We start from the raw sequence: 23,109 nt of genomic DNA on the forward strand, positions 1-23,109 counted from the left end.
GCCTTTATAACCTAAAAATGAAAGGCTTCCTGTGTTCACCAATGGCTGAGAAAGACATTTCTATTAGTCACAGCCAAGTGCTCTTAAAACGTAGGTAAGCCATCTCCTGATAACCATTTCCACAAAGTCTTCTCTTAATAATCACAGTCTCAGCCATCTAATGAAGCCAATCACAAAGAGTCGAGTTTTATTTATTGCAAGATGGAAAGAGATGTCAAGTGTCCGTTTGCACCAGTTTTAAGGGCCACAAAATAAATACAGGGCTGTAGAAACACTCCACAACCACTATAGCAGGTATACTGGCAAAGATGTTACACTTGCTAATCTTCGGAGAGATCTGCTTGAACTATTCAACCTACTAAACTAGGAGGTAAGGCTTCAATAACCACAACAATCTTCTGCCGGTTGTCCACAATAAAGACAAAATATGGACTTTCCTAATCCTAAATCAACATTTTCTTTGCACAAATTCAATTACATTTATGAGACAAGATCATGCATTACATTGAAATTAATTTGTGTAAATGTATTCCTTTGTCATTAGAACGCTATTTGTTTTGCATAAGTGGCTTTGACTGTTTTCTGCAAATTATACCAGAGGACATATTGTAGAGGTGCCTGGTAGTGGTTTTAAGTCGATTTTGTCAAGTGGTTATTGGCGGACAGTCAAAAATTCTGGAACTATCCCAAATATTATTTTAAGTAGGTTCTTTACTGCGTGTATGAACTAATGCTAGGTAATAAGTTTTTGCCCAAAACAACACACACACACACACGTTTAATAAATGCTTGACCATAATGCTGCCTGCAGTGACAACTGCAATAACATTTACAAGTTTAAATAAGCAGGCATTTTTATGGCCATGGAGAAGGTACAGCACACAGAGAGTTGCTATTATTGATCATCTCATGTTTATGGGTACTTTAACATATCGCGGAGAAGATGAGCATAAATATAAAGTACTGCTAAATTATTGCATGCTTTGAATCAATGACAGCTCTACAAGCATATGATTACTTCACACAAGAGTAGCTCTAGAAAGGGGGGGGGGGATTATGCAGAGGCATTAAAGTATTGAACAGCCTTTTGTTCATGCTATATAGCAGCATCCAATTACAACTGCTTCAGAAGACTACTGTATATCCAAGTAGGGCAGTGTTCAACTGACCAAGTATCCTGCTATTAAAGTGACACTAAACTCAGGAGTTAAACCTTAAACAAGCATTTAAGTACCTTAACTATAACAAAAATGAATCTTATTTGTGTATCACTCAGCTGTAGACCATCAAATCATCTCTGAATTGGTGCTGACACTGTCCTTCCTTCTGGAGGGGGGCTACTTATGTTCTCCATGGTCCCTGTGTGTGTTGTAAAGCAGTCACCGCTCCAAGCTCACTCCTGTGATGGGACTACAATCCCAATACAAATTAGTAAAATAAATGTGCGATTGTAGTCCATCACGGGAGTGAGCTTGGAGCGGTGGCTACTTTTGTTCCGTGTGTGTGGTAAAGTAGTCACCGATCCAAGCTCGCTCCTGTGATGGACTACAATCCCAATATAAATTAGTAAAATAAATGTGCGATTGTAGTCCATCACGGGAGTGAGCTTGGAGCGGTGACTACTTTACAACACACAGGGACCATGGGGAACAAAAGCCACCCTCAAGAAAGAAGGACAGTGTCAGCACCAATTCAGAGATGATTTGAGGATCTACAGCCGAGTTATACACAAAGTACAGTATTGTTAATAGTTAAGGTACTTGAATGTATTTTTAAGATTTAACTCCTGAGTGTAGCGTTACTTTAATGTTGACAATTATGTTCCAATTCTGGGCAAAAACATAAAAAAAAAAAAAGACAGCTCAGAAAGCAGTTTTAAACCAGGGTTTTGGCACATTGGTACATTTTTTTTTTTCTTTCAAATGAATTTCAAAATATTGGGCTACTTATAATATGATAAGAAACATCGCAGACGTAGATTTGGATGTACATGTTATCCATTCCATTTTGATTGCACATGAATGTGAGGTAATGGAGTTGGCGGTCAGTGGTAATAACGAAATATAAGAAAAGCACTTTGTAACATAGCACGATCAGCTTATTGCACAAACGCTGAAGGAAAGGAAAAGTGGAGGTGTTTCCCATTGTATGTCAATGTTAACATCAACTTTCTATATGAAATAAAAGAGGGACTGCCCAGAACAGCCAGTTAGGGCCCACAGATAGTGTGGGGCTTTAGGTTACAAAATAAAAGCCAACGTTTGCTTGGTTGCAATGGGTAGCACTCCTATTTTCCTTACTATAAATAAGCGTGTGCGCATTGCTTGGGGGAGAGAATTAAGTGAACCTATTCAACATATAGGTGACATTTTTTAGCTTTCAAATCATTTACAGTCTCCCATAGGGAGCAGGCCAGTAGAATTGTACAAAGCTTATATACCGATGAAACTGAAAAGATCAACCCACCTCTCAGACATTTAGAAAAATAGATTTTGAGTGCAAAAGTAATTACTGTGGAAAATGGGTTGCAGTTTTTGTTAGAAGACAAATATGCAGTCCTGATACGGTTCCATGAAATGAAAAAAAAAAAATCATAACCCCTACGCTGTACACAGAACAAGATTAAATTACACATATACACAGATCAAGCTGTAATTCTCAGCCACTTTCTTCCTTCGCCTGTCTAAGGGTAAAGCTTGGTCTGTTCAATCATTATCAGAGTTTAGTGGTGGCAAAAACATTAATGCATCATTAAAGCTGTGTCCATATGCTCTTAACCTGTAAACACCATACATCATGACTTGCATGTTGTTAGGAGATAGTCCACTGAACGTGATTGCCATGTCTGAACAGCAACCCTCAACTACTTTTTGTGAGTCGCTTGCCATTGATTCTTTAATGAGGGTACCCACTGATTTTGTGTTGAAGACATTTTTACCTTCAGAATCTTCTGCATTTTCTGCCAGCACACCCTTGTGCTTAAGACACATTGCCAACTGCTTGTCTTCAGAGACCTTCCATATGATGCCACCTGTTTCTGGACACTTGTCTGGTTTATTCATCAGGTCAATAAACCGGTTTACGCACTCAAGGCTTAGCACAATGCCACCTGCAATATCTACATAATCCAAATCTCCATCTTTCACAGTATGGCCGATATAGAAAGGTTCTGATGGGTCTTTCTTCAGAAGGAAATATTTCAGGTTTTCAATAATGGCAAAGGTGGAGGGCTGACTGATGAAAAACCAGTTATACTCATCTTTATGTTTCTCATATGCCATTTTGATAGCTTTTCTCATCATAACCCACATATCATCACTGTTAAGAACGATAGAGTCAAACACCTTCATGTGCTCAGAGCTGTAGAAGTCAACCATATCACAGTGCTTGCTCCAGGTGGTCCTCACAGCAGCCCAGAGGCTCAAGTCTTTTGGTTTGACAAGGAGAATACAGTACACTCGTATGCTCCGACTTAATTCCATCTTCTCTGTCCCCATCAGTTTGAGAACTTCTTCTTTATTAGGGGCTTGAATGTGATGATGCTCATGGGGTGTAGTGGGCTCGTGACTCCATTTAATTTGTCCTAAAAGAGTAATCACTATGCAGAATGCACTTCCTATGAAAATTCCTCGCATAAACGAACCTCCTTCTGAAATCATCTTTCCTACAAGAAAAAAAAAAAGAAAAGACCCATTATTAATAAACTGATGAGGAAGATGACACAAAAGTAAAAAATTGGCTGAAGGGAACATGCTGATAGCAATATTTCTTTCTTTTACAATTACGTACTGGAGAACAGGTAAATATTTCCTGAGAGAAATATGAAGACTGCAATTTGTTATGTTGTTAAAATACCAATGTCCTGGAACAATCCCTGCACGGGCTTCCTATAGCCCAAAGGATAAAATTCAAAATATTAACAACCGCATACAAAGCAATCCACAACTCTGGCCCCGGCTATATCTCAAACCTGGTCTCAAAGTATCAGCCTAACCGTCCCCTCTGCTCTTCACAAGGCCTCCTGCTTTCCAGCTCCCTCATCAACTCCTCCCATGCTCGCCTCCAGGACTTCACTAGAGTGTCTCCCATCCTATGGAACTCTCTACCCCAACCTGTCTTGTCTATCTCCCACACTGACTGCCTTTAGGCGATCCCTTAAGACTCATCTCTTCAAGGAAGCCTATCCCACCTCAACCTAACCACTGAACAATCACTTTCTCAAACAATCATCCCCGCGCAGCTACCTCCTCATGTATCACTTGCCCCTCCCTTTTAGACTGTAAGCCCTCAGGGGCAGGGCCCTCCTTACCATCTTGTCTTGAATTGTATTGTGACTGTAATGTATGCCTTATATTGTAAAGCGCCTTGCAAACTATTGGCGCTATATAAATCCTGTATAATAATAATAAAAATTTACAGTAATGTCCACTCTAGACATGTTACTTCACATAAAGCTTGTCCAAAAAAAAAAGCGACAGGATGCAAAAGGATCACACGGAAATGGTAAGGTACAATCACAGACAGGAAACGCAGCAAAAACATATGCCAACAGAACACATCACAAGCTTTACAGTATAGTGTCATAGTAAGATTCATTGACAATGATGCCTTGATAGAATTAAAAATAAAAGTGTAAAAAAAAAGTATAAAAAAATATTGTGACACTTAGTGACAGTGACATTGTATTACCTTTTAGGGGGAAAAAATTACAATGTTAGCTTTTAGTTTAAAGGAGAACTGAGGTGAGTGCTTTTCACTCACCTCATAGTTCTAGCCGCTCTGTGACAATGAGACAATGAGTCACAGGTCGGCTCAGTAGATCGGGAGGTGAGCGAACCCATACCGGCGTTCGCTCACTTCTCGATCCTGTCACGGCTCTCTGCCGTGACAGGGGAGGGGCTGGATTCCCCTCTCCCCGCTCCGATCCACCAGCGCTGACTGGCGGAACGGACGGTGGAGGGGGCGGGTACAGCTGGCTCTGCCTCTAGATAGGCAGAGCCAGCTGTCACTCACGCAGCTGGGCGGATCTCGACATCGATGTCGGGATCCACTCCGTCTGCGGCGTCTCAGTATACAGTTTTCGGTCAAACCATGAAAGACATAATATACATAATGTCACTCTAGTTGACAAGTCAGCAAGAAAAGTCAGTCCTTGAAAAGGTGTAAAAAAACCAAACACTGGTATCCCCCCCCCCAAATTTAAATTCTCATTGTCTGGCCCTCTCAGGGATGGATCGTTGTTTACATCCTCAGGCATCCTATAAGATCATAAAAAATAATGGTATTCCCCATCTTAAAGATTTTTATTAACCCTTGCAGTGTGCCTACAACCACACAAACGGATAATTGCTCGTTTTTTTGTCTAGGTGCAGGGGTGTGGAAATGTTTTTTAAAAAACTACTTGTCCATGTACTTAAGGCTGGGTTCACACCATTTTCCGGACCAGATCTGGAACATAGTGCATTGTATTTTTGCCGCGAAGATCGGGAGGTGAGCGAACCCATACCGGCGTTCGCTCACTTCTCGATCCTGTCACGGCTCTCTGCCGTGACAGGGGAGGGGCTGGATTCCCCTCTCCCCGCTCCGATCCACCAGCGCTGACTGGCGGAACGGACGGTGGAGGGGGCGGGTACAGCTGGCTCTGCCTCTAGATAGGCAGAGCCAGCTGTCACTCACGCAGCTGGGCGGATCTCGACATCGATGTCGGGATCCACTCCGTCTGCGGCGTCTCAGTATACAGTTTTCGGTCAAACCATGAAAGACATAATATACATAATGTCACTCTAGTTGACAAGTCAGCAAGAAAAGTCAGTCCTTGAAAAGGTGTAAAAAAACCAAACACTGGTATCCCCCCCCCAAATTTAAATTCTCATTGTCTGGCCCTCTCAGGGATGGATCGTTGTTTACATCCTCAGGCATCCTATAAGATCATAAAAAATAATGGTATTCCCCATCTTAAAGATTTTTATTAACCCTTGCAGTGTGCCTACAACCACACAAACGGATAATTGCTCGTTTTTTTGTCTAGGTGCAGGGGTGTGGAAATGTTTTTTTAAAAACTACTTGTCCATGTACTTAAGGCTGGGTTCACACCATTTTCCGGACCAGATCTGGAACATAGTGCATTGTATTTTTGCCGCGATTGGATTTAAAAAAAAAAAAAATTGCTTAAAATGGTCTTACAGGTGCGTTCCATGCGTTTTGATGCATTCTAGTGCATTACAGACCAAATAGGACATACAAAATAGGACAAGCAGTATTTTTCTGGTTTGCTCTGGAATGGACTGCGCTGGTGGGAACAGAGGCCAGAAATAGCAAAGGGATACATTGGGATGCATTTTGGGTCCGGAAACAATCTGGTGGTAATCTGGATGTGGTGTGAATGGGCCCTAAACCAGGGCCCAATTTACTCGTCCCTCATGACAATTTACTTGTCCCAATACAAAAATTAGTTTTAACCAAAACCTAATTTAACTGCGCTAAGAAGCGCTTCTCATTGGTCAGCGTGGTCACCTGCCTGACCAATCTTTTTTGTTTTTTAGTCAATTTATTTTATTATTTTTTTATATCACTTTTTGGTTTGTTTTTTTCACTTAACTGTATTGCTATCACACAGGGGATAACAAGCCCCTATTTGACAGCGTTTGAAGGTGACAGGCTCTCTTTATGGAGCCTGCCCTCAAATACAGAAGACTGAGCACAGAATTGTGCTTGATCTTCTCTACAGCCCAGGTTGTGACAGCTGAGACAGGAAGCACTGCGAGTATAGCTCTCCTGTCTCACCAATCACACAGAGCAGATGGGAGAATGGACTTTCTCCGGTCTGCTCCCCGCTCTCCATCCTGAAAAAACTGATATGGTCCCGGTTCCCCAAAAGAGGGGGGGACCCCAAAAACCACGGAGGTGAGGGGGCGGCAGCGGGGGAGTGACAAGCAGTCACTATATAAGTGATCTGGGAGGCTGTACAGCCAACCAGATTACCTATACAAAATGAGCGGCAGCTTCCCTGCTCTACATTTAGCCCTGCTTGCCCACAGCAGGGCTAAATGTAGAAAAATAAAACAGCCTGCCAAGCACCCGGAAATGCATGTCTTGGGCATTGAGCGATAGGAATTGCACACATCGGAGGTGCTAGAAAAAAAAGTTATACTCACCAGACCATCTGAGCTGGCTCCCCGTTACTGTGATCACTGAAGCGCGTCTACTCCTCCACTGCACAGATAGAATGCTTCTCAGCGTCCCACAGTGTATAGAGCGTGATGACACCAGGGTCCTTACACCGCTGCAGCAGAGGGGGAGAGAAGTTCCAGACACCGATCCAAGAACAAACCGGCTCAGATGGTCTGGTAAATATAACTTTATTTTTTTCCCCCCCGGGGGTAGCCCCACTGCAAGGTTTAATACATTTTTTTCCTTTTTAAGCTCAGTGCATGCACCCACAATGGCCATAGGATTATTCTCCATTCACACTGAGAACAGTCTGTCAGGACAGACACTGTGTTTATGCTTCTGGATGTGTTCAATCACATGGGGGGGGGGGGATTTATCAAAACTGGAGCATGCAAAATCTGGAGCAATTCTCTTCATTTTGTTCAGTTAAGTTTTGAAAATGAAAGAGAAGCCGATTGGTTGGCATGCACTGTTACTCCAGATTTTGATCAATTCCCCTCATTATACCTTTTAGAAATGAATGGAGTTTCCTGAAGGAAAAAAAAAAAAAAAAATTGAGCAAACGTTCCGATAATTTTTTTTTTTTGCATACAATTCAACCAGTGTATGGCCAGCTTTATTAAGCCTTACCGTCTCTAGATTTTAACACAGAGAGATTTGCCCTGGCACTGCCACTGAGGACATCACAAACATGAATACCTGTAAGATGACCTATTTATTATTAGCTCACATTCAGAGAATGCAGTCTTACCGGACCTTCGTCCCAACAGAACAAAGCATTACAGGGACCACACCTCAGAGAGATTATGAGGCCATAACTGACAGCCTTATAAAAGACCTACACCCTAGAGTAATAATGAGGCCAGAGAAAGCAGGAGAATGCTGGCTACGCACACCCACAGCAATGAAACGATTTCAACTACTTTCAACTGCAAAAACAGATAGGAGAAACCCAACACCAATAGAAAACTCCCAGCATCCCTGAAGCACAAATTCTACTTGTATGGCAATCAGTCCATTTGAACAAAGTTGTCGTTCTGACACTTGTTGCTCACTGGCCCCCTAAGATAGGCATGCCATTCGGAATGTGTTGGCCATAGAAAACTCCTACAAAGTGCTTTTTTTGCTGGTGCTACACTCCAGCTCGCCTTGCCAAGTGTATCCTCTCGTATTTACCCAACTGCTTCCACGGCTGCTCTGCTTCTGGCAAGATGTTACATATGTCGGATCTGCCCACGTGTGTCCAAACTATGCATAACCTAATCCGTTCTATTCTTAATGTTACCTTGTGCAGGGATCCATATGAAGCATTCCTATTGAAGCCCGTTCCAACCTTGTCTTACATAGAAATGGTCTTAGTCACGCACATTTTTGTTGCTACTAAAATAACGAACCAGAACCTGGAAGACCTCATCCCTAAAGCTTTGAGGTCAAACATCTCCTCAACAATATTTTAGTCATTTAAAAGCCAACGGCGATACTCACCGATACGCATGAATGCTTTTTGGCAATATGGCAGCCTTGGATAGCATATTCAAGACCACCTATTATCTGATCTCAGTTGTTATCCGTTTAATGATCCAATTCTTTTGAGACTTCCAGCTTTGCTTCTTCTCCTCCTTCTATTTGCACTCTTTTCCTTCCTTTTCTCTTCTGCAACTTCTTTCTTTGATCATTCTTCTTTGACCCCTCTTCCCTCCCCATGATCCCTTGTTTGTGAGTCTACAATCTGCCAGCATCAAAGAGCCCGCGGCCTACCTGTATAAGGCGGTCAAAGTACGCAGTTCTAAGATGACCTTCTTTAGGCCTACCAACAATAACATACTCAAAGATGTCTGACTGTTTAGGAAAATCCTCACATTAAAGAATTTGGGTGCATTTAAATGGGATTGTACAATTATACTGTAACATGTAAGGCCAACTGTAGAATGCCCACAGTCCATTGGCTGACGAGCTTGTTTAATGCTGGTAATTACCTACAGTTCTAACAAATTGCCAACTTAAACTGATATTAGTCAAAGGTTTTTAAGCTATTTCAAATGATGATTAAATTAACGGAGGCTGCTCATTGATGTCTCAGAGGGTTATTCACAAACCTGCCGAGTAAATAACCCGCTCGAAGTGAAGTGAGCCGAACGCTGTTCGGCTATTCACTTCAGGCTTGTACAGCTGATTTCAGCCCAACATCGGCTTGCTTCGGTTCAGCCGAACATGCTCAGCATGTTCGACAGAGAAAAAGTGAAGGAGTTCCACTTAGCTGATCCAACATCTGGATTGGCTGAGCTGAACCTCCGGCAGGCTACTCGCTGCTGTTCGGCCCCTTTTGAGAATAGGCCGAACGGCAGTGAGTGAATAGCTGAATGCCGCCGAGCGGCATTCTGCTCGGTGCCTCCGTGGTACTGAGCAGAATAGAAAAGCAATGAAAAAAAGTTGACATTTTCTTTTACAAATGCAAATAAAAATGATTTTAAAACATATTTTAAAAATAAAAAATTTGGAAAAAAAAAAGAAACAAACAATTGGGTGGACCGAGCAGTGACAGCTAGCTCCGCCCAACTGTTTCCTATTGTCCGGGACCTGCTAGAGTGAATAGCTCGTACAGCAGCCCTTCGGTTCAGTAGTACTACTGAACTGAAGGGCTCCGGCAGCCGAAGCTAGCTGAAGGATCAGCTGGGGCTACGGCTGACCCTTCCGCTAGCTTTGTGAATAACCCTCTAAAAGTTTTAGTTTCCTGCAGAATCAGCTGGTCCCCTTGCACTGGTCCTGATATCCTGTTTTAGGGTCGCTCCTTTCCCTTGCAGGGACCTATGGAGCCACCCTTGAGTGTGCTAGCAAGCTGGGTGTGTCACCACAAACACAGGCAGACCAAGGCAAGCCTTTCCCCTGCACCCCAATATCTTTTTAAACACTCCCCTTCCCAAAGGAAGTATCCTCATGAACCATGCAAAAAACAAACAGAAGGACAGCGCCCTTTCCTTGTGTGATAACATTCATTCAATGCAATAAGTGTACAGATTAAAAAACTACTCACAGCCGTATAAAGAACCATACATGCAGGGCAAAGTCTCCTTCCCAAGAGCTTCTCCTCCTCCAGTTGTGTGCTCATGTGAGGACATATATAGATAATTCAGCCCAACAGCATTCTATACCCAGCCCAGTGGGATGATGCCCCCCCTCCAGGTGGAAGATCCATAACAGCCTGGGCTCAGAGGAAGTGGCTTGGATAATGTTGGCTGTCATTCAATGCTTGAAGGAGCAACAGCTACTGGAGTAGTAGACCTTCTGTAGGGGACGGCATCATCCTGGAGCCGAGTATTGCAGCTCAAGATGCTTTTTTTTCATCTTCCACGTGCTCAGCTTTGTATTTTCAACAATTTTTGTACTTTAACATGCAGCTCCAATTTCCTTCTTAAACTCATGTAATTGCCTTTCTACTTTTAGAAAGCCGACTACTGCCAATCAGCGGACATCTCAACTGTGGAATTCACCGTTCCTTTTCAGTTCCAATCAACCTCCTGATGCCAGATTGCTTAGTCCTAAAATCCCATACAGCAAGCTAGGCAGCTTGTGCACCTTAAGACGCAAGGTGACCCACACAAAGTACATAGAGAGAGAGGAAGAACAAAGCTTTAGCTCACAATTAGCATTAACTGACCATAGCAACAGACACCAAGAAAACCTCCCCACAGGCAACACTGGCCCTTGTGGTGTGTTACATAAACAAGAACATAAATCCCCAATGGGCTGCCTTAAAGCAACATATGGTAAAGTGCTTTCAGTAAAGCTGGCCATACACCTATAGATTATCTGCAGATTTCCTATGGTCAGATGGAAAACGTGCAACAGACTCCTCCATCTACGCTAAACTGTGTGCATGGAGGAATCTCCCACTAGGCCAAGCTTCAGTAACTTGCCAACATACCTGAACAATGCCTGCATCCAATCAGATTGCTCAGGTATTTAAGAGCCATGCGGCTAGCAAGATACTGAAGCTTGGCCCAGTAGGAGATTCCTCCATAAGCACAGTGTAGCGTAGATGGAGAAATCTGTTGCACTTTTCCCATGTGACCACAGAAAATCTGCAGACAAATCTATAGGTGTATGGCCAGCTTTAGGCAAACATAGAGGACACCTGAATGAGTCCTCAAAGCAGCTTGGGATACAACAGAGGCAACTTTTCAACATTTTAAGAGAACAAAAATTATATATATAATGTTCATCATGTTCAATACCCTTCCCCGGAACACGAAGTCCATCTACAGCCTCCAGTTCTTCCCTATCAGGGTGATAAACAAGCACTTTAAAAAAATGACAATGTTGCTCAGGAATTCAGGGCTACCAATGGCATTCTTTCCTTCAGCTTGTGGGGTGAACAAACGAAATGAACAAATTCCTCAGTCCATGCTAAACAATGCAGATTGAGGACTCCTCCCTGCCGGGCTATTGCATTCTGACAGAAATCGCTAGTGGCTGTCAGAATACACGAACAGTGACTGCAGCTGACAAATGCCAACTGAGTAATCAACTTCTGTCGAGCAGGCATGGCCACATGCAGTCACTGTTTTTGTGAACCAGACAATATTCTAACTGTGTACGGCCAGCTTAAACCTATATTTTACCTATAACGGGGAAAGTAACATGACAAAAATATCTTCACTCTCCACTATAGATTAGCACATTGATGAATCCACAGGGAAAGGTACCGATGTCCCTGTGTGTGTTGTAAAGTAGTCACCGCTCCAAGCTCACCCCGTGATGGACTGCTATCTCAACACAAATTAGTACACTAAACATGAGATTGTAGTCCATCATGGGAGTGATCTTGGAGCGGTGACTACTTTACAACACACACAGGGATCATGGGGAACAGAAGTAGTCACTCTCCAGAAGGAAGGACAGTGTATGCATCAATTCAGAGATGATTTGAGGATCTATAGCCGAGTTATACACAAATAGGATACATTTTTGTTAATAGTTAAGGTACTTGAATGTATTTTTAAGATTTACCTCCAGAGTTCAGTGTCACTTTAAAAGAGGGTAATGGCTGCTTTGCACGGTTTGGTTTCTGAATGTATGAACTATTTTCAAGTGCATTGTTCAGGGAAGACAATTGGTAAAAATGTCATGTGATGTTGTTTCACATGCACGTAAGGCAGATTCCCGCTCCTGCAATACATTATTACATGAGGAAACGTCCTTTGTGTTAAGACAGTCCATTCATTTTGATAAGGCACAACAGCACAGCGTTGGAGTAGGAGTCACGGATCCTGAACAGGATCTGAAGTATGCTGGACAGGAAACCAGAGAAAAGACAAATGTCCTCAATGCTTGTTCCGAGTTAGGATAGTGAATAAAGAGGATAAGCATGACAGAAGCCAGCACTTATAGAAAGTTGTGGGGGTCAGTAATGGTAGCTTCCTTGTCTTTTAATACACAAGTGTGAACATAACTGGATGTGCAGGGACTACGCCCCTCTTGTCGCAGTATGCAAGTCGCTTGTAAGGAAGCATAGAATGCTATGGTTCCATTGCGTGAGGTGTGCCAGAAAGTCACTTTTACTTAAATAGTCTAGGAATGAAACAGGATAGAGTTTGTTTACACTTTATAAGCTAATTTCCCGGCAGATATTAAAGAAAAACTCCAGGCATGAAATTTGTCAACTGTGGCAGTGGGGCTACCCCTGTGCTGCAAGGGTTAGGTGCTCATTGTGGTCTAGGTGCAAAAGTAACAAAGCTATACTTACACTTGTGACAGCTCACTGCTAGACCGGTCTTTCCAGACTATCTCCCCATTCACTCCAGTGACCTAAGGCTCTGCTAGTCATCCCAACCTAAACATGTATAGGACACCAAGGGACATACCAACATTGGAGCGGATGGGGAGGGAGGCTGGAGAAAGTGTTTTAACAGCTGGCTGGTTTCCGAGGATCAGGCGCGTATAACTTTTTTTGCACCTAGACCAAAACGATACTTAACCCTTGCAGTGCGGGGGTAGCCCCATTGCAACAGTTGACAACTTCTATTGCCTTTAAAGACACACAAATGCAGCTCTCTAATCATTAAATTTATTTTTTAAATGCAAGCCGTGTAAGAATATGAATTTGACCTGGTATCAGGCTCTTGCAGTCCCTGTACAGCAGGGCTGGAGTGTGAGCGGAATAAGCAACAAATCAGTTTTTAGGCTGATAGGGGAAGATAGCAGAGAGATGAGCTAATTTCTGTGCGGCTTCTCCTTACACTGTCCATTCAAAGGCTGGGGCAGGTCCATAATGACCTGGGCTCTGAGTAACGGAGTGGACACCATAATGACGACATCTAGGGACAAAAAAAAAATAGGGGGGGGGAAAATCGCTGGATCGAAGGTGAATATTGTAACAAACGCTTTTTGGACAGAGTTCTGCTTCAAAGGCTGGCAATAAGTTATCAGAAGCACATCGGCTGCTGTGCGGAGCCCCGACACATTGCAGAAGCGATGAAAGCCTGCGCATCGCACTGTGTATTTTTTTGGTTAGAACTTTATTAAAATATCACAAGTGACATTTCATTCAGTTCTACAGGCACAGCGGGGTGCGGGATGGCTGTACCACATCACATTCCGTTTAGAAAAGGTACAGGATGCCGTACTTTTTTCAGCGCACGACACCGCGTTCCCATTGCAGCGCAGTGGTGTGAATCGACCCATCTGTGACAGGGGAAACTGCTTTGGAGCTGCGCTGGAAACAACGGCCAGTGCAGCTCCAACGCAGACAGCGAATGGGATAATAGAAAGCATCTGACCATGATTCAGGTGAAGGGGGTTCCTAAGATGACCTGACCTTCCTCATACTGGAAGTAATATTTGCCCATGCCAGAAATGCAGCATGGCTACCAAACTTTGAGCCACCATCTGTAATAATAGCCTATGGAGGGAAGAAGCATCATTATCAGGATCGGACAGCACTCAGTATACAAGGAATAATAACGATATTCTCTATGATAGTGACATACACTGTCCTATATGATATAAATGCTAGGGAAGATAAACCAATCCTGGAATATAGAGCGTCTTCTGAACACACTACGGAATGGAAATCCATTGTAACGTGTCAGCGGCTCCTACTCACCCGCCGATCCCCTCAGTCACAGAGCCGAGCACCGTCTCCAGCTCACCACAACGTCTGCAGGATCTATTACTTCCGTCTTCATTCACAGATGACAAGTAGTCACGTGTGCAGTTCTGACGTGTCAATGAGCTGTCCCGGCGGCCATATTTGATTCGGGCAGAATGCTTCTACGTCTGGGCATGCTGCAAAAGTCAGCATTTACCTTTTCTGTCAACACTGACATGGCATTTATCTGACTGTGAAGGAGGACTCGCCTGTTTACTTATTATGGTGGCAGATAGGTTTATTTCCTTGTTCTTTTGAATGAACACTGTAACTTTTCTGTGCTCTTTTTAAGAGACCTGTCCCTAAAGATGGCCATACACTTGGCATTCTTCAACAACAATTGCATTCTTTGTGCATTCAATAACGTGCTAAAAAGGAAAAGCTGTGAATGGGCCCTAAAAGGTAAAATGGGAACAACTGAAAAACAAAATTGTGACACTTTTTAAAGCGACCCTGATGAGTTCTAAAAAAATATAGCTGAATGTTCCTACAATAAAAGAATTATACTCTCCTCTTTGGCGGCCTCTGCTAGTCTCCAGTGTCCACTACCTTTGGTTCCGTCAATGTCTTCAGCATTCGCCATTTCTGGGAGACGTTTCCCAGCAGTAGTACCAGAGATCCAGGCACTGCCAGGAGGCATACTTGGCACTAAGTAGGTGCAATATTGTGTAAATATTGTAGAGTCGGAATTAGGCACAGTAGGCACAATATAGATGAAGAGGTGCCCTGTGGCGAGGGCGCCTCTTAAGCTAAAACCAAAGTGTGATCACTGGTAGTCATTCACGATAACAGGCCATGGGGACTAAAGCTAGCCCATGTTAGGAAAGACTTGGCTTAATTCCAATCTTCCCCAATTTATTGGCTCTCAATGTGGTTATTGAGGTAACGGTAGGTGAAGACCAGTCTACACCAGCACAGGCCGCGATGCTGCCGATTGGCTAATAGTGTGGTAACCTGTGACAGGTTGCTTCTCTGATGGCCCATCAGTGAAGGTGTCATGACAGAGAGGGGCTCAGGGGCCCCTGTGAGGTGATATGATGGGCCACCAGCACAAAGTGTGTGAAGGAGTCTGTTCATTTGTGTAGCAAAGAGAAGAGGAGGTTGTGAACCCTAACTCCATCCAAATTTATTGTTTCTTTTTTGATAGAGTGGGGAAGGGTCCATTTCTTTCAGCAATTTAATTCTGTCTGCAGTCCCACTTGGGAGATGTACCTTCACTTCCAGTCCCTGCAATGCCTATAGAAGTAAAAGGAGAGGGGAGGGGAGTAATCATCAACAGAATGCAAAGGCACAAACAGCAATTAAAAAAAAAACTTGACAGGGAGCCCTAATCCTTCCTCACTTCACATAAAGTGTAACAAAAGGCAAAACTTTTTTTTTTAGATTTGGATAGAGTAGTGAGGGGCTAGAACTGCTGTTGGGTATTTACTGTTGTCTGTTTCTCTGTTAAGAAGATCCATGCTCTCAAATAATCCTAATCACCAATGTCACAGGAAAGAGGGGGGATCTTCCAGTTACATGTCTTACATCTTACATGTTTCTGTGACTATTGTCTAAGAGGGAATAGCCTTCATATTAGAAATATATCCTCTCACTTCCTGTTGAGTCTACAGGACAGGAAGTGAAGGAAAATCTCCCTAATGAGATACAAATGGCAAAAAAAACTGACAGCGGTTTAAACCCTCCCCTATCTAAAATTAAGGAAAAATTGTCCTAAGAAATACTGTAAAATTTCATTTTCATGCACTTTGTATTCTGCCATCTTGTGGTCTTGCTTGATACTGAATTTTCAGCATGTTTTTTTTGTAAGGAACATGAAATGAATAGCAACATAATGGTTATCTTTTATTTTTAGAACTAAATGATACTTATCATTAACCATTTCCTTGCCAGCGTTGTAAAGAATACAGTGGAGCAAACATTTTTCCAGCAGACCAGGTCAGTATGCCTTACGTTGCTGGCTTTCAGCCTTCGCTATAAGCTCATGGTTGCTTGAGTGACCCTGAACTTATAACAAAAGAGTCCTCTTAACAGTCCTCAGCAAGTGAATAGCTGCCATCCGCAGCTGACAAGCGGCTAATGACAGCCATTCATTAAACATCTGGCGCTCCTCTCTGATGCCACTGCCACTCTGCAGCTCTCTCCTTCCTGCTGGAAGGGGGCGGCATGCTCCGGTCTGTGTCCCCTTGAATCCCCGTTGCTCTCCCCCGTTGCTCTCCCCCTCCAACGGGGAGGAGAGAGCAGCTGAGGATCAGTGACAGACGGGAGGACTCAAGATAGAGAGCGGGGCGGTGTCGGGTGGAGCTTCAGGATGTCAAGCAGAGGATCAGCAAATATGTGAAATATTTGCTGATCCTTCTGTGTACTGAGAAAACACCGGATTGATCAGTACTGCTCACTCCGGTGTTACCTTGTCCCCATTTCTAAATGAATAAGTGCCTCACATGACTTCCTGTTCATTTATGACTGGGGACATAGTAATCATTTAGTATCTCCTCAATTTCTGAATGGACATGAGCAGCTCAGTACAGAGGCTTTCTGTCCATTCATAACCGGGAGGATAGTAAATGTTTACTATCTCCTCAGTTTGTGAATGAATAGTTAGCCTATGTACTGAGTGCTTCCTGTTCAGTGAGTGCTGAGACTGAAGAAAAAAAGATTGAGGACACTTTTTCTATTTCAAAATGGGAAATATCAGATGTCTGTGTAGACCTCTGATATTTCCCCGAAGCCCCTGACAACAATGAAAATAAATAAAATAATTTGTTACCGTTTTTTACTTTTATAAAACAACATTAATTCAACTGTGTGGCAGTGCAGGGCAAAGCATTGTGACACATTGCTGTGCATTGTAATATGCTGTGTTGCGATGAATATTATGCCTGCATCATTTTAATGCAAAACACACCAACACAGTGCACAAACGTGCTGCAGATCAGGCATTATCACAACACAGATTTTTAGCATAAGTTTATGTTTCTTCGTTTATTTATCATTTCGCAAAAAGGTGCAATCTAAAATGTACAAATATTTGTTATTTATTAACTCAATATAGTGTTATTTTTTAGATTTAGTAGGAATATTGAAAATTATGTTTTTTGTGTGCACCGATAATGATTTTAGTGTATTTAAAGAAAATAAGAATTGATGTGATAAACATTTGCGCAACTGTCATGTCGTGGAACCTACAAAATTAGTAGCACCATCTTTTTATTCTACCAGTCCTGTACTTTCAGAAAATGTATGGTTTAGGGGATCTTTTACAATCTCTAAAAGCTGCAGTTGAAAATTAAACAATGGTAAAAACTTGGAAAAATGGTCTGGCCACTTGAGGTCAAAAGTGGACTCCAGGGCCTGGCAGCAAAAGGGTTAAAGCGTATCTAAACCCAAAAACAAAATGTGGTATATTACAGTTTACCAGTGCTCAGGCTGTATCTGTGAGGTAGTCATGGTTGTTGCTCAGGCTACTCTCCTAGTTTGGACTACAATAGTTCTTCCTCTATTCATCTCTATTACATAGGGGGGTATATTACACTTTTTGTTCTTGAAGTTCGAGATCCAATTCCAGGATCAGCCCCTGCCCTCCAATCACCCCTCCTCCTGGCAGAATTTTTTGCTGAATTTTTCTATACACATCTTGTTTATAGGTTTCCTGGCTGACACATGACACAAAGTCCTCCTTGGTTTTCTCCTAGCAGTCCCCCGATGACGAAGACGTTGACAACATCACATCAACAATACACTGTAGTGGTAACCATGATTGCTTACATTCATAGTATCCCTGCAGTCTTCAGGGTTAAATGATGCCCAGAGTCATAGCATCATTCAACCTGGAAGACTGAGGACATCTTGTGGCACAAATGAAGTACTACAGGGAACAACACTGGATTGAAGTGATATTAAAATCGAACGGTTTATTATCTATTTCTAATGCTGATGAAATCACTTACAATGGATGCTGCTCTCTAATGTTGAAAATGTTTAGTTTCCTGCAGCAGCTGGTGCCCTGAGCAGTGGATCTGATATATTGTTTTGGGGTGGCTCCTTTCCTTTGTAGGGTCCTATGGAGCCTCTGTTCGGTGTGCTAGTAAGCTGTGTGTGTCTCATTGTTCTGGTGGCATGACATTTCAATAAATGGACACTTGGTGATTTTGAAATGTTTCCAGTGTGCTGGTGACATCTATCTACAGTTCCTGGAAAACACAGGCACAAGAAGTCCCTCCTCTCCCCCTTCTCCAAGCTAGTAGATGGACAGCTGCTGGAGACTGCTGTGTCCCCTGTGATCTTGTACTGGACAGGAAGTTCAAAGAAGTCGTGATGAGAGAGTTGGAGCTGTTTGAAAACATGATGACTGTAAGTGCCTGGGCAAACAAATTAAAGAGGTCCTTTGCTGGGCAAGGTATATTTGATCTGGATTCGATTCATTATTGAAAAAAAGTTTGAGAGTTTAATACATATATAGGGATGCACCAATACCGTTACTAGTATCAGTATCGGTGCCGATACCGAGTATTTTGGCGAGTACTCGTACTCTTCCAAATGCTCCTATACTTACATCCAATACCTAGAACCTCCGGTCACAGGTAAATATCCCTGTGATTGGCTGTGCCGAGGGAGCATGGAGCCAGCATGATTGCTTGTAACCCATTCTCCACCCTTCTTCTGGGCGTCACTATGTCGCCCAGAAGAAGTGGCCCCCGAAATGTTGGCTGTTTGACGCATGTGACGATTTAATCAAAAGTGCTTTACTTCTTGCAGACATCATCGAGTGCTGGTGACTTCTATTATAGACTGTATCTGACACGGCGCCATCCGTGTTGTCACTTCAAGCACCAACCTCTCAACCAAGGTCTGTACGCTTTATGGAGTGCAGGTGATTTCGTATTACCGTTCTCCATCCTGACTCACCTGTCTCAGACGGCCAAGCGGACGGCAGGGCGGTGTGGGAGGAGAGTTTTATTTCTGTAAATAAAGAAATTGTGCAGTTACAGTAAATAAAACTGCAGGACATAAGGGTAATTACTGCAATAGAAGCAAAGTGCATCTGACATCACCTTTTGTAGCAAATGGTTCTACGTATAAAAATACCTGTGCAGGTAAAGTTTGTGTTGTTCAGTTTATATCATGTGATAAATGCTGTGTGATGTATGTTAAGAAAATGTGAATAACATAAGTGAAGGAATAAACTATACATGTGGTAAGAAAGGAAAAAGAAACCTTTCTTAATACCTTTCTTAATAGGAATGACTAATATACTCTATAGGAACCAAAGCTTAGTCTGTTGGTACCCGGGCGGCGCTATTTAATGTTACACCGCGCTAAAACAAAGGAGATCGCTGATTGGTGGAATAGACCGGGCTATGTAGCTGTGTGGAGATGGCGGCTAACCGACAAGTAGTACCGTGGATTAATAAGGCGGAATGGGAGCAGGTCTTGGAGTATCTGTACAGCCGGGATAGTAAGCTCCAGCAGGATGCACTGAATCACATCTCTGCCTGGAAGAGCAGGTCAGGCGTCCGTGTTGTGTCTTGTGTAAGGGGGATAACCTCTGTACAGTGTAATACTTTCATGGGGGGGAATACAGTGTTGGAATAACGACACAATGAGCTGCTATAGGGTCCAGAGCAGCTCATAGTTCCGCGTTCACAAGGCAAATGTGCCTCTCTTCTGCTGGGCAGCCCAGTGTTTGCCTCTTCGGCTCTGACATTAGAGCCAGCATTAGGGGGGGGGGGGCCGGGATCTTCTAAAATCACTACACTGCCACACCAATCAAGCTGGGGAAAGTTTACTTACAAATTTTTAACCCCCTTTTCCCCAGCTTTCATTGTTGTGGCAGTATTAAAGTAAAGCATTAGTCCCCATTGATACCCTCACATTCAGGAAATGCATGTCGCATTTGCATTTTTCCACGCTGTTGTCGTGCATCGCCCATTTATTTCATTGGGTGCCGAATTCTGCTACAGGCATATACAGTGGTTTTTTCACCACACGCTTGTTAGAGTTCCATTAACAAATAATGGCACTGCAAGTGCATTTTTAACTGTTTTGCATTGAGTGCGTTTGGTACATGTTCATTAAACGCAAAGGTGTGATCAGGGAATCATTCACACAGGGCATTCAGGGATTCCTGCGGTAGAAGCATATGGATTCCTGTGGCAGGAATGCCAGGTGTTCCCTTTAAATGCAGCCGCTGTGCACATTGCAAACAGTCTGCCCCTGGTTCAAGGTTAATTTTGCTATATTGCGGCTCCTCCGGTGTTCACAAGCATGCAAGGTAGGCGGGGGGAGGGAGTAAGGGTGGGAACAGCCTACCAATAGAGCAACCAACTAATCGATAATGAAAAACGTTCACAACAATTTTCATTATCGATTTTGTCAACTTTATCACTTAGTTGTTTCAACCCTATTTAAAACATCTTTATTGAAAAAACGGCTGCGGCGCTCTCAGTATATCGTGGACAATAGCTCGCTACATACTGAGCTTTGGGTCACAGGAGGAGGTTAGTATATGTGGGTCACGGGAGGAGGTTAGTATATGTCCTCCCGTGGCTCTAAAGATAACTATGAGAGAAAAACACCCCATAGTTCTCTTTTAGGCCCCGTTCCCACTGCGCGATATGCAAATCGCGCAATATCGCAAGATTTGCCGTGCGATATCGCGTTCAAGCTTGCATTGGGGGGGAATAACTATCACATAGGGGCTTTTAGCCCCCCCCCCCCATAACCCCTCCCCCGTGTGATAGGAAAAAAAAGTACAAAATAATAAAATATATAAAAATTATGATGAAGTAAAAAAAAAAATTAAACCTGCCCCCGCCATCTGGATGCAAAAAAAAAACATGCGTAGAACATTGTGTGCGCGCATTGAGTGCTGCCACCATTCCACCGTGTGCCATATTGTGGTAGCCAGGCAGCAGAGCTCTCTTACACATACAATGTGCATTAAAGGGTAAGTTCACTTTCCCAGGGAATATGGGAAAATCGAATTACCCGATCAAATCTGGCCCAACCACCCCCCTCGCCATTACTTACCTTTTGGCGAACAGTCCTTACCATACGCTAGTACAGGGGTACTATCTGTACCCCGTACCGCAGTCCAGCCCTATGCATTTTGAATTTCGCTTGCAGATTGCTATCACTCATTGGTCAGGTGACCAATGCGCTATTTAGCACAGTCCAATACGGTTTTGATTAGGTATGCACCGATACCGACTATTTGGGCGAGTACTTGTATGCTCCCAAATACTCAGATACCGGAACTTCTGCCCGGCATTGCTTTAGGGGAACATGGAGCCAGCTTCCCGTGCAATCAGGAAGCCGGGCAGCGGGTCAGCTTCCGCGGCCAATCGGCATCTAGCCGGCTTCCCGGCCAATTAGGTAATTACTCAGCGCCCGGCTTCCTGATTGGTTGGGAAGCCGGTGAGTACCGAAAGCAAAATATCGGTACTCTTACTCGATACCGAAAAACCGGTATTGGTACATCCCTAGTTTTGATTAAAACTATTTTTTTTTTGTATTGGAACAAGTAGATTGTCATGAGGGACAAGTAGAATGGGCCCCCGCTTTAGCCCTTGGACAGGGTTTTTTTTTTTTAAATTTCCACACCCCTGTAGTTTATTTAAAGGAGAACTATGGGGTCAGTGTTTTTCCCAATAGTTCTCCTTAGGGTAATGGGAGGACACAAACTAGCGTCCTCCCGTTACCCTAAGCTCAGTATACCGCGAGCTAAATCTCGCGGTATACTGAGACACCGCAGCCGGAGCGGATCCCGACGTTGATGACGGGATCCGCCCAGCTGCGTGAGTGACAGCTGGCTCTGCCTATCTAGAGGCAGAGCCAGCTGTACCCGCCCCGTCCGTTCCGCCAGTCAGCGCTGGCAGATCGGAGCGGGGAGAGGGGAATCCAGCCCCTCCCCCTGTCATGGCAGAGAGCCGTGACAGGATCGAGAGGTGAGGGAACCCGGTATGTGTTCCTTCACCTCCCGATCTACTGAGCTGACCTGTGACAGTCTCATTGTCACAGGTCTGCTTAGAACTATGAGGTGAGTGGAAATCACTCATCTCATAGTTCTCCTTTTTAAACACCAAAAAATGGTATCTAGCAAAGAACATAATGCTGACAAGAAAGGTTACATGCCATACAATGGTTACTGCGCAGATCTGTTTGTTTTACATCCATATGCTTGAGTCTTAGAAATGTCATGCATAGCAAAGCTTTAAATCTTTGTTTTCAGTTAGCTGTAAGCTTGTGACTTCGTATGTATGTATTTTCCTTGATCTGCTGATGCTGTGTTCCCTGTAAGAAGTGGAAGCATTATATATTTTGTTTTTAATACATAGATGTGGGAACAGTATGCCGCTTGCTGTGGAATGCACTGCTGACCTCGTTCGCTGCAAGATTCTAGATGTGACTGGAGGGATGGGTGAACAGGAGCTTGCCTTACTCTATGGGATGGCACTCGTCAGGTTGGTATATTTAGCAATACTTGAGTCTTCACATGCTTAGTTTAAAATATGAATCTAATGAGCCTTAAAGAATAACTCCAGAATTTTTATTTTATTTACCCTTCCCTGCACTGTAAGAGTTAGCTGCTCGTTTGTGTCTAGGTGCTAAAAAAAAAAGTTTTAATCGCCAGACCATTCGAGCTGACTCCTTCTGTGATCACTGAAGCATGTCTCCTCCACCACTGCACAGATGGACTGCTCCTTGGCGGAGTCCTCGCGTCTATGCACAATGTATAGAGCGTAATGACACCAAGGCCTTGGACCGCTGCAGCAGAGGAGAGACATTCA

General features: G+C 43.4%; 2 protein-coding genes across 2 annotated transcripts in view; one reads left to right on the forward strand and one right to left on the reverse strand.

The window, feature by feature from the left end:
* Window positions 1-2,690: 2,690 nt before the first annotated feature.
* C1GALT1C1 (C1GALT1 specific chaperone 1) lies at window positions 2,691-14,353 on the reverse strand. The gene is made up of 2 exons (XM_018560083.1): window positions 14,273-14,353; window positions 2,691-3,664 (listed from the first exon to the last, which is right to left on the reverse strand). Exon 2 carries the CDS (start codon window positions 3,657-3,659, stop codon window positions 2,706-2,708), a length of 954 nt encoding a protein of 317 aa, XP_018415585.1. The 5' UTR covers window positions 3,660-3,664; window positions 14,273-14,353; the 3' UTR covers window positions 2,691-2,705.
* A 5,302-nt stretch (window positions 14,354-19,655) lies between these two features.
* Window positions 19,656-23,109, forward strand: part of LAS1L (LAS1 like, ribosome biogenesis factor) — a 29,487-nt gene continuing 26,033 nt past the window's right edge. Inside the window, 2 exon segments of the mRNA XM_018560077.1 lie at window positions 19,656-19,824; window positions 22,657-22,782. Of these exon segments, the coding sequence (XP_018415579.1) occupies window positions 19,694-19,824; window positions 22,657-22,782 (257 nt within the window). The 5' untranslated portion in view covers window positions 19,656-19,693.

The sequence above is a fragment of the Nanorana parkeri genome, unplaced genomic scaffold (genome assembly GCF_000935625.1).
Source record: "Nanorana parkeri isolate BGI_ZX_2015 unplaced genomic scaffold, ASM93562v1 scaffold431, whole genome shotgun sequence".
NCBI lineage: Eukaryota > Metazoa > Chordata > Amphibia > Anura > Dicroglossidae > Nanorana > Nanorana parkeri.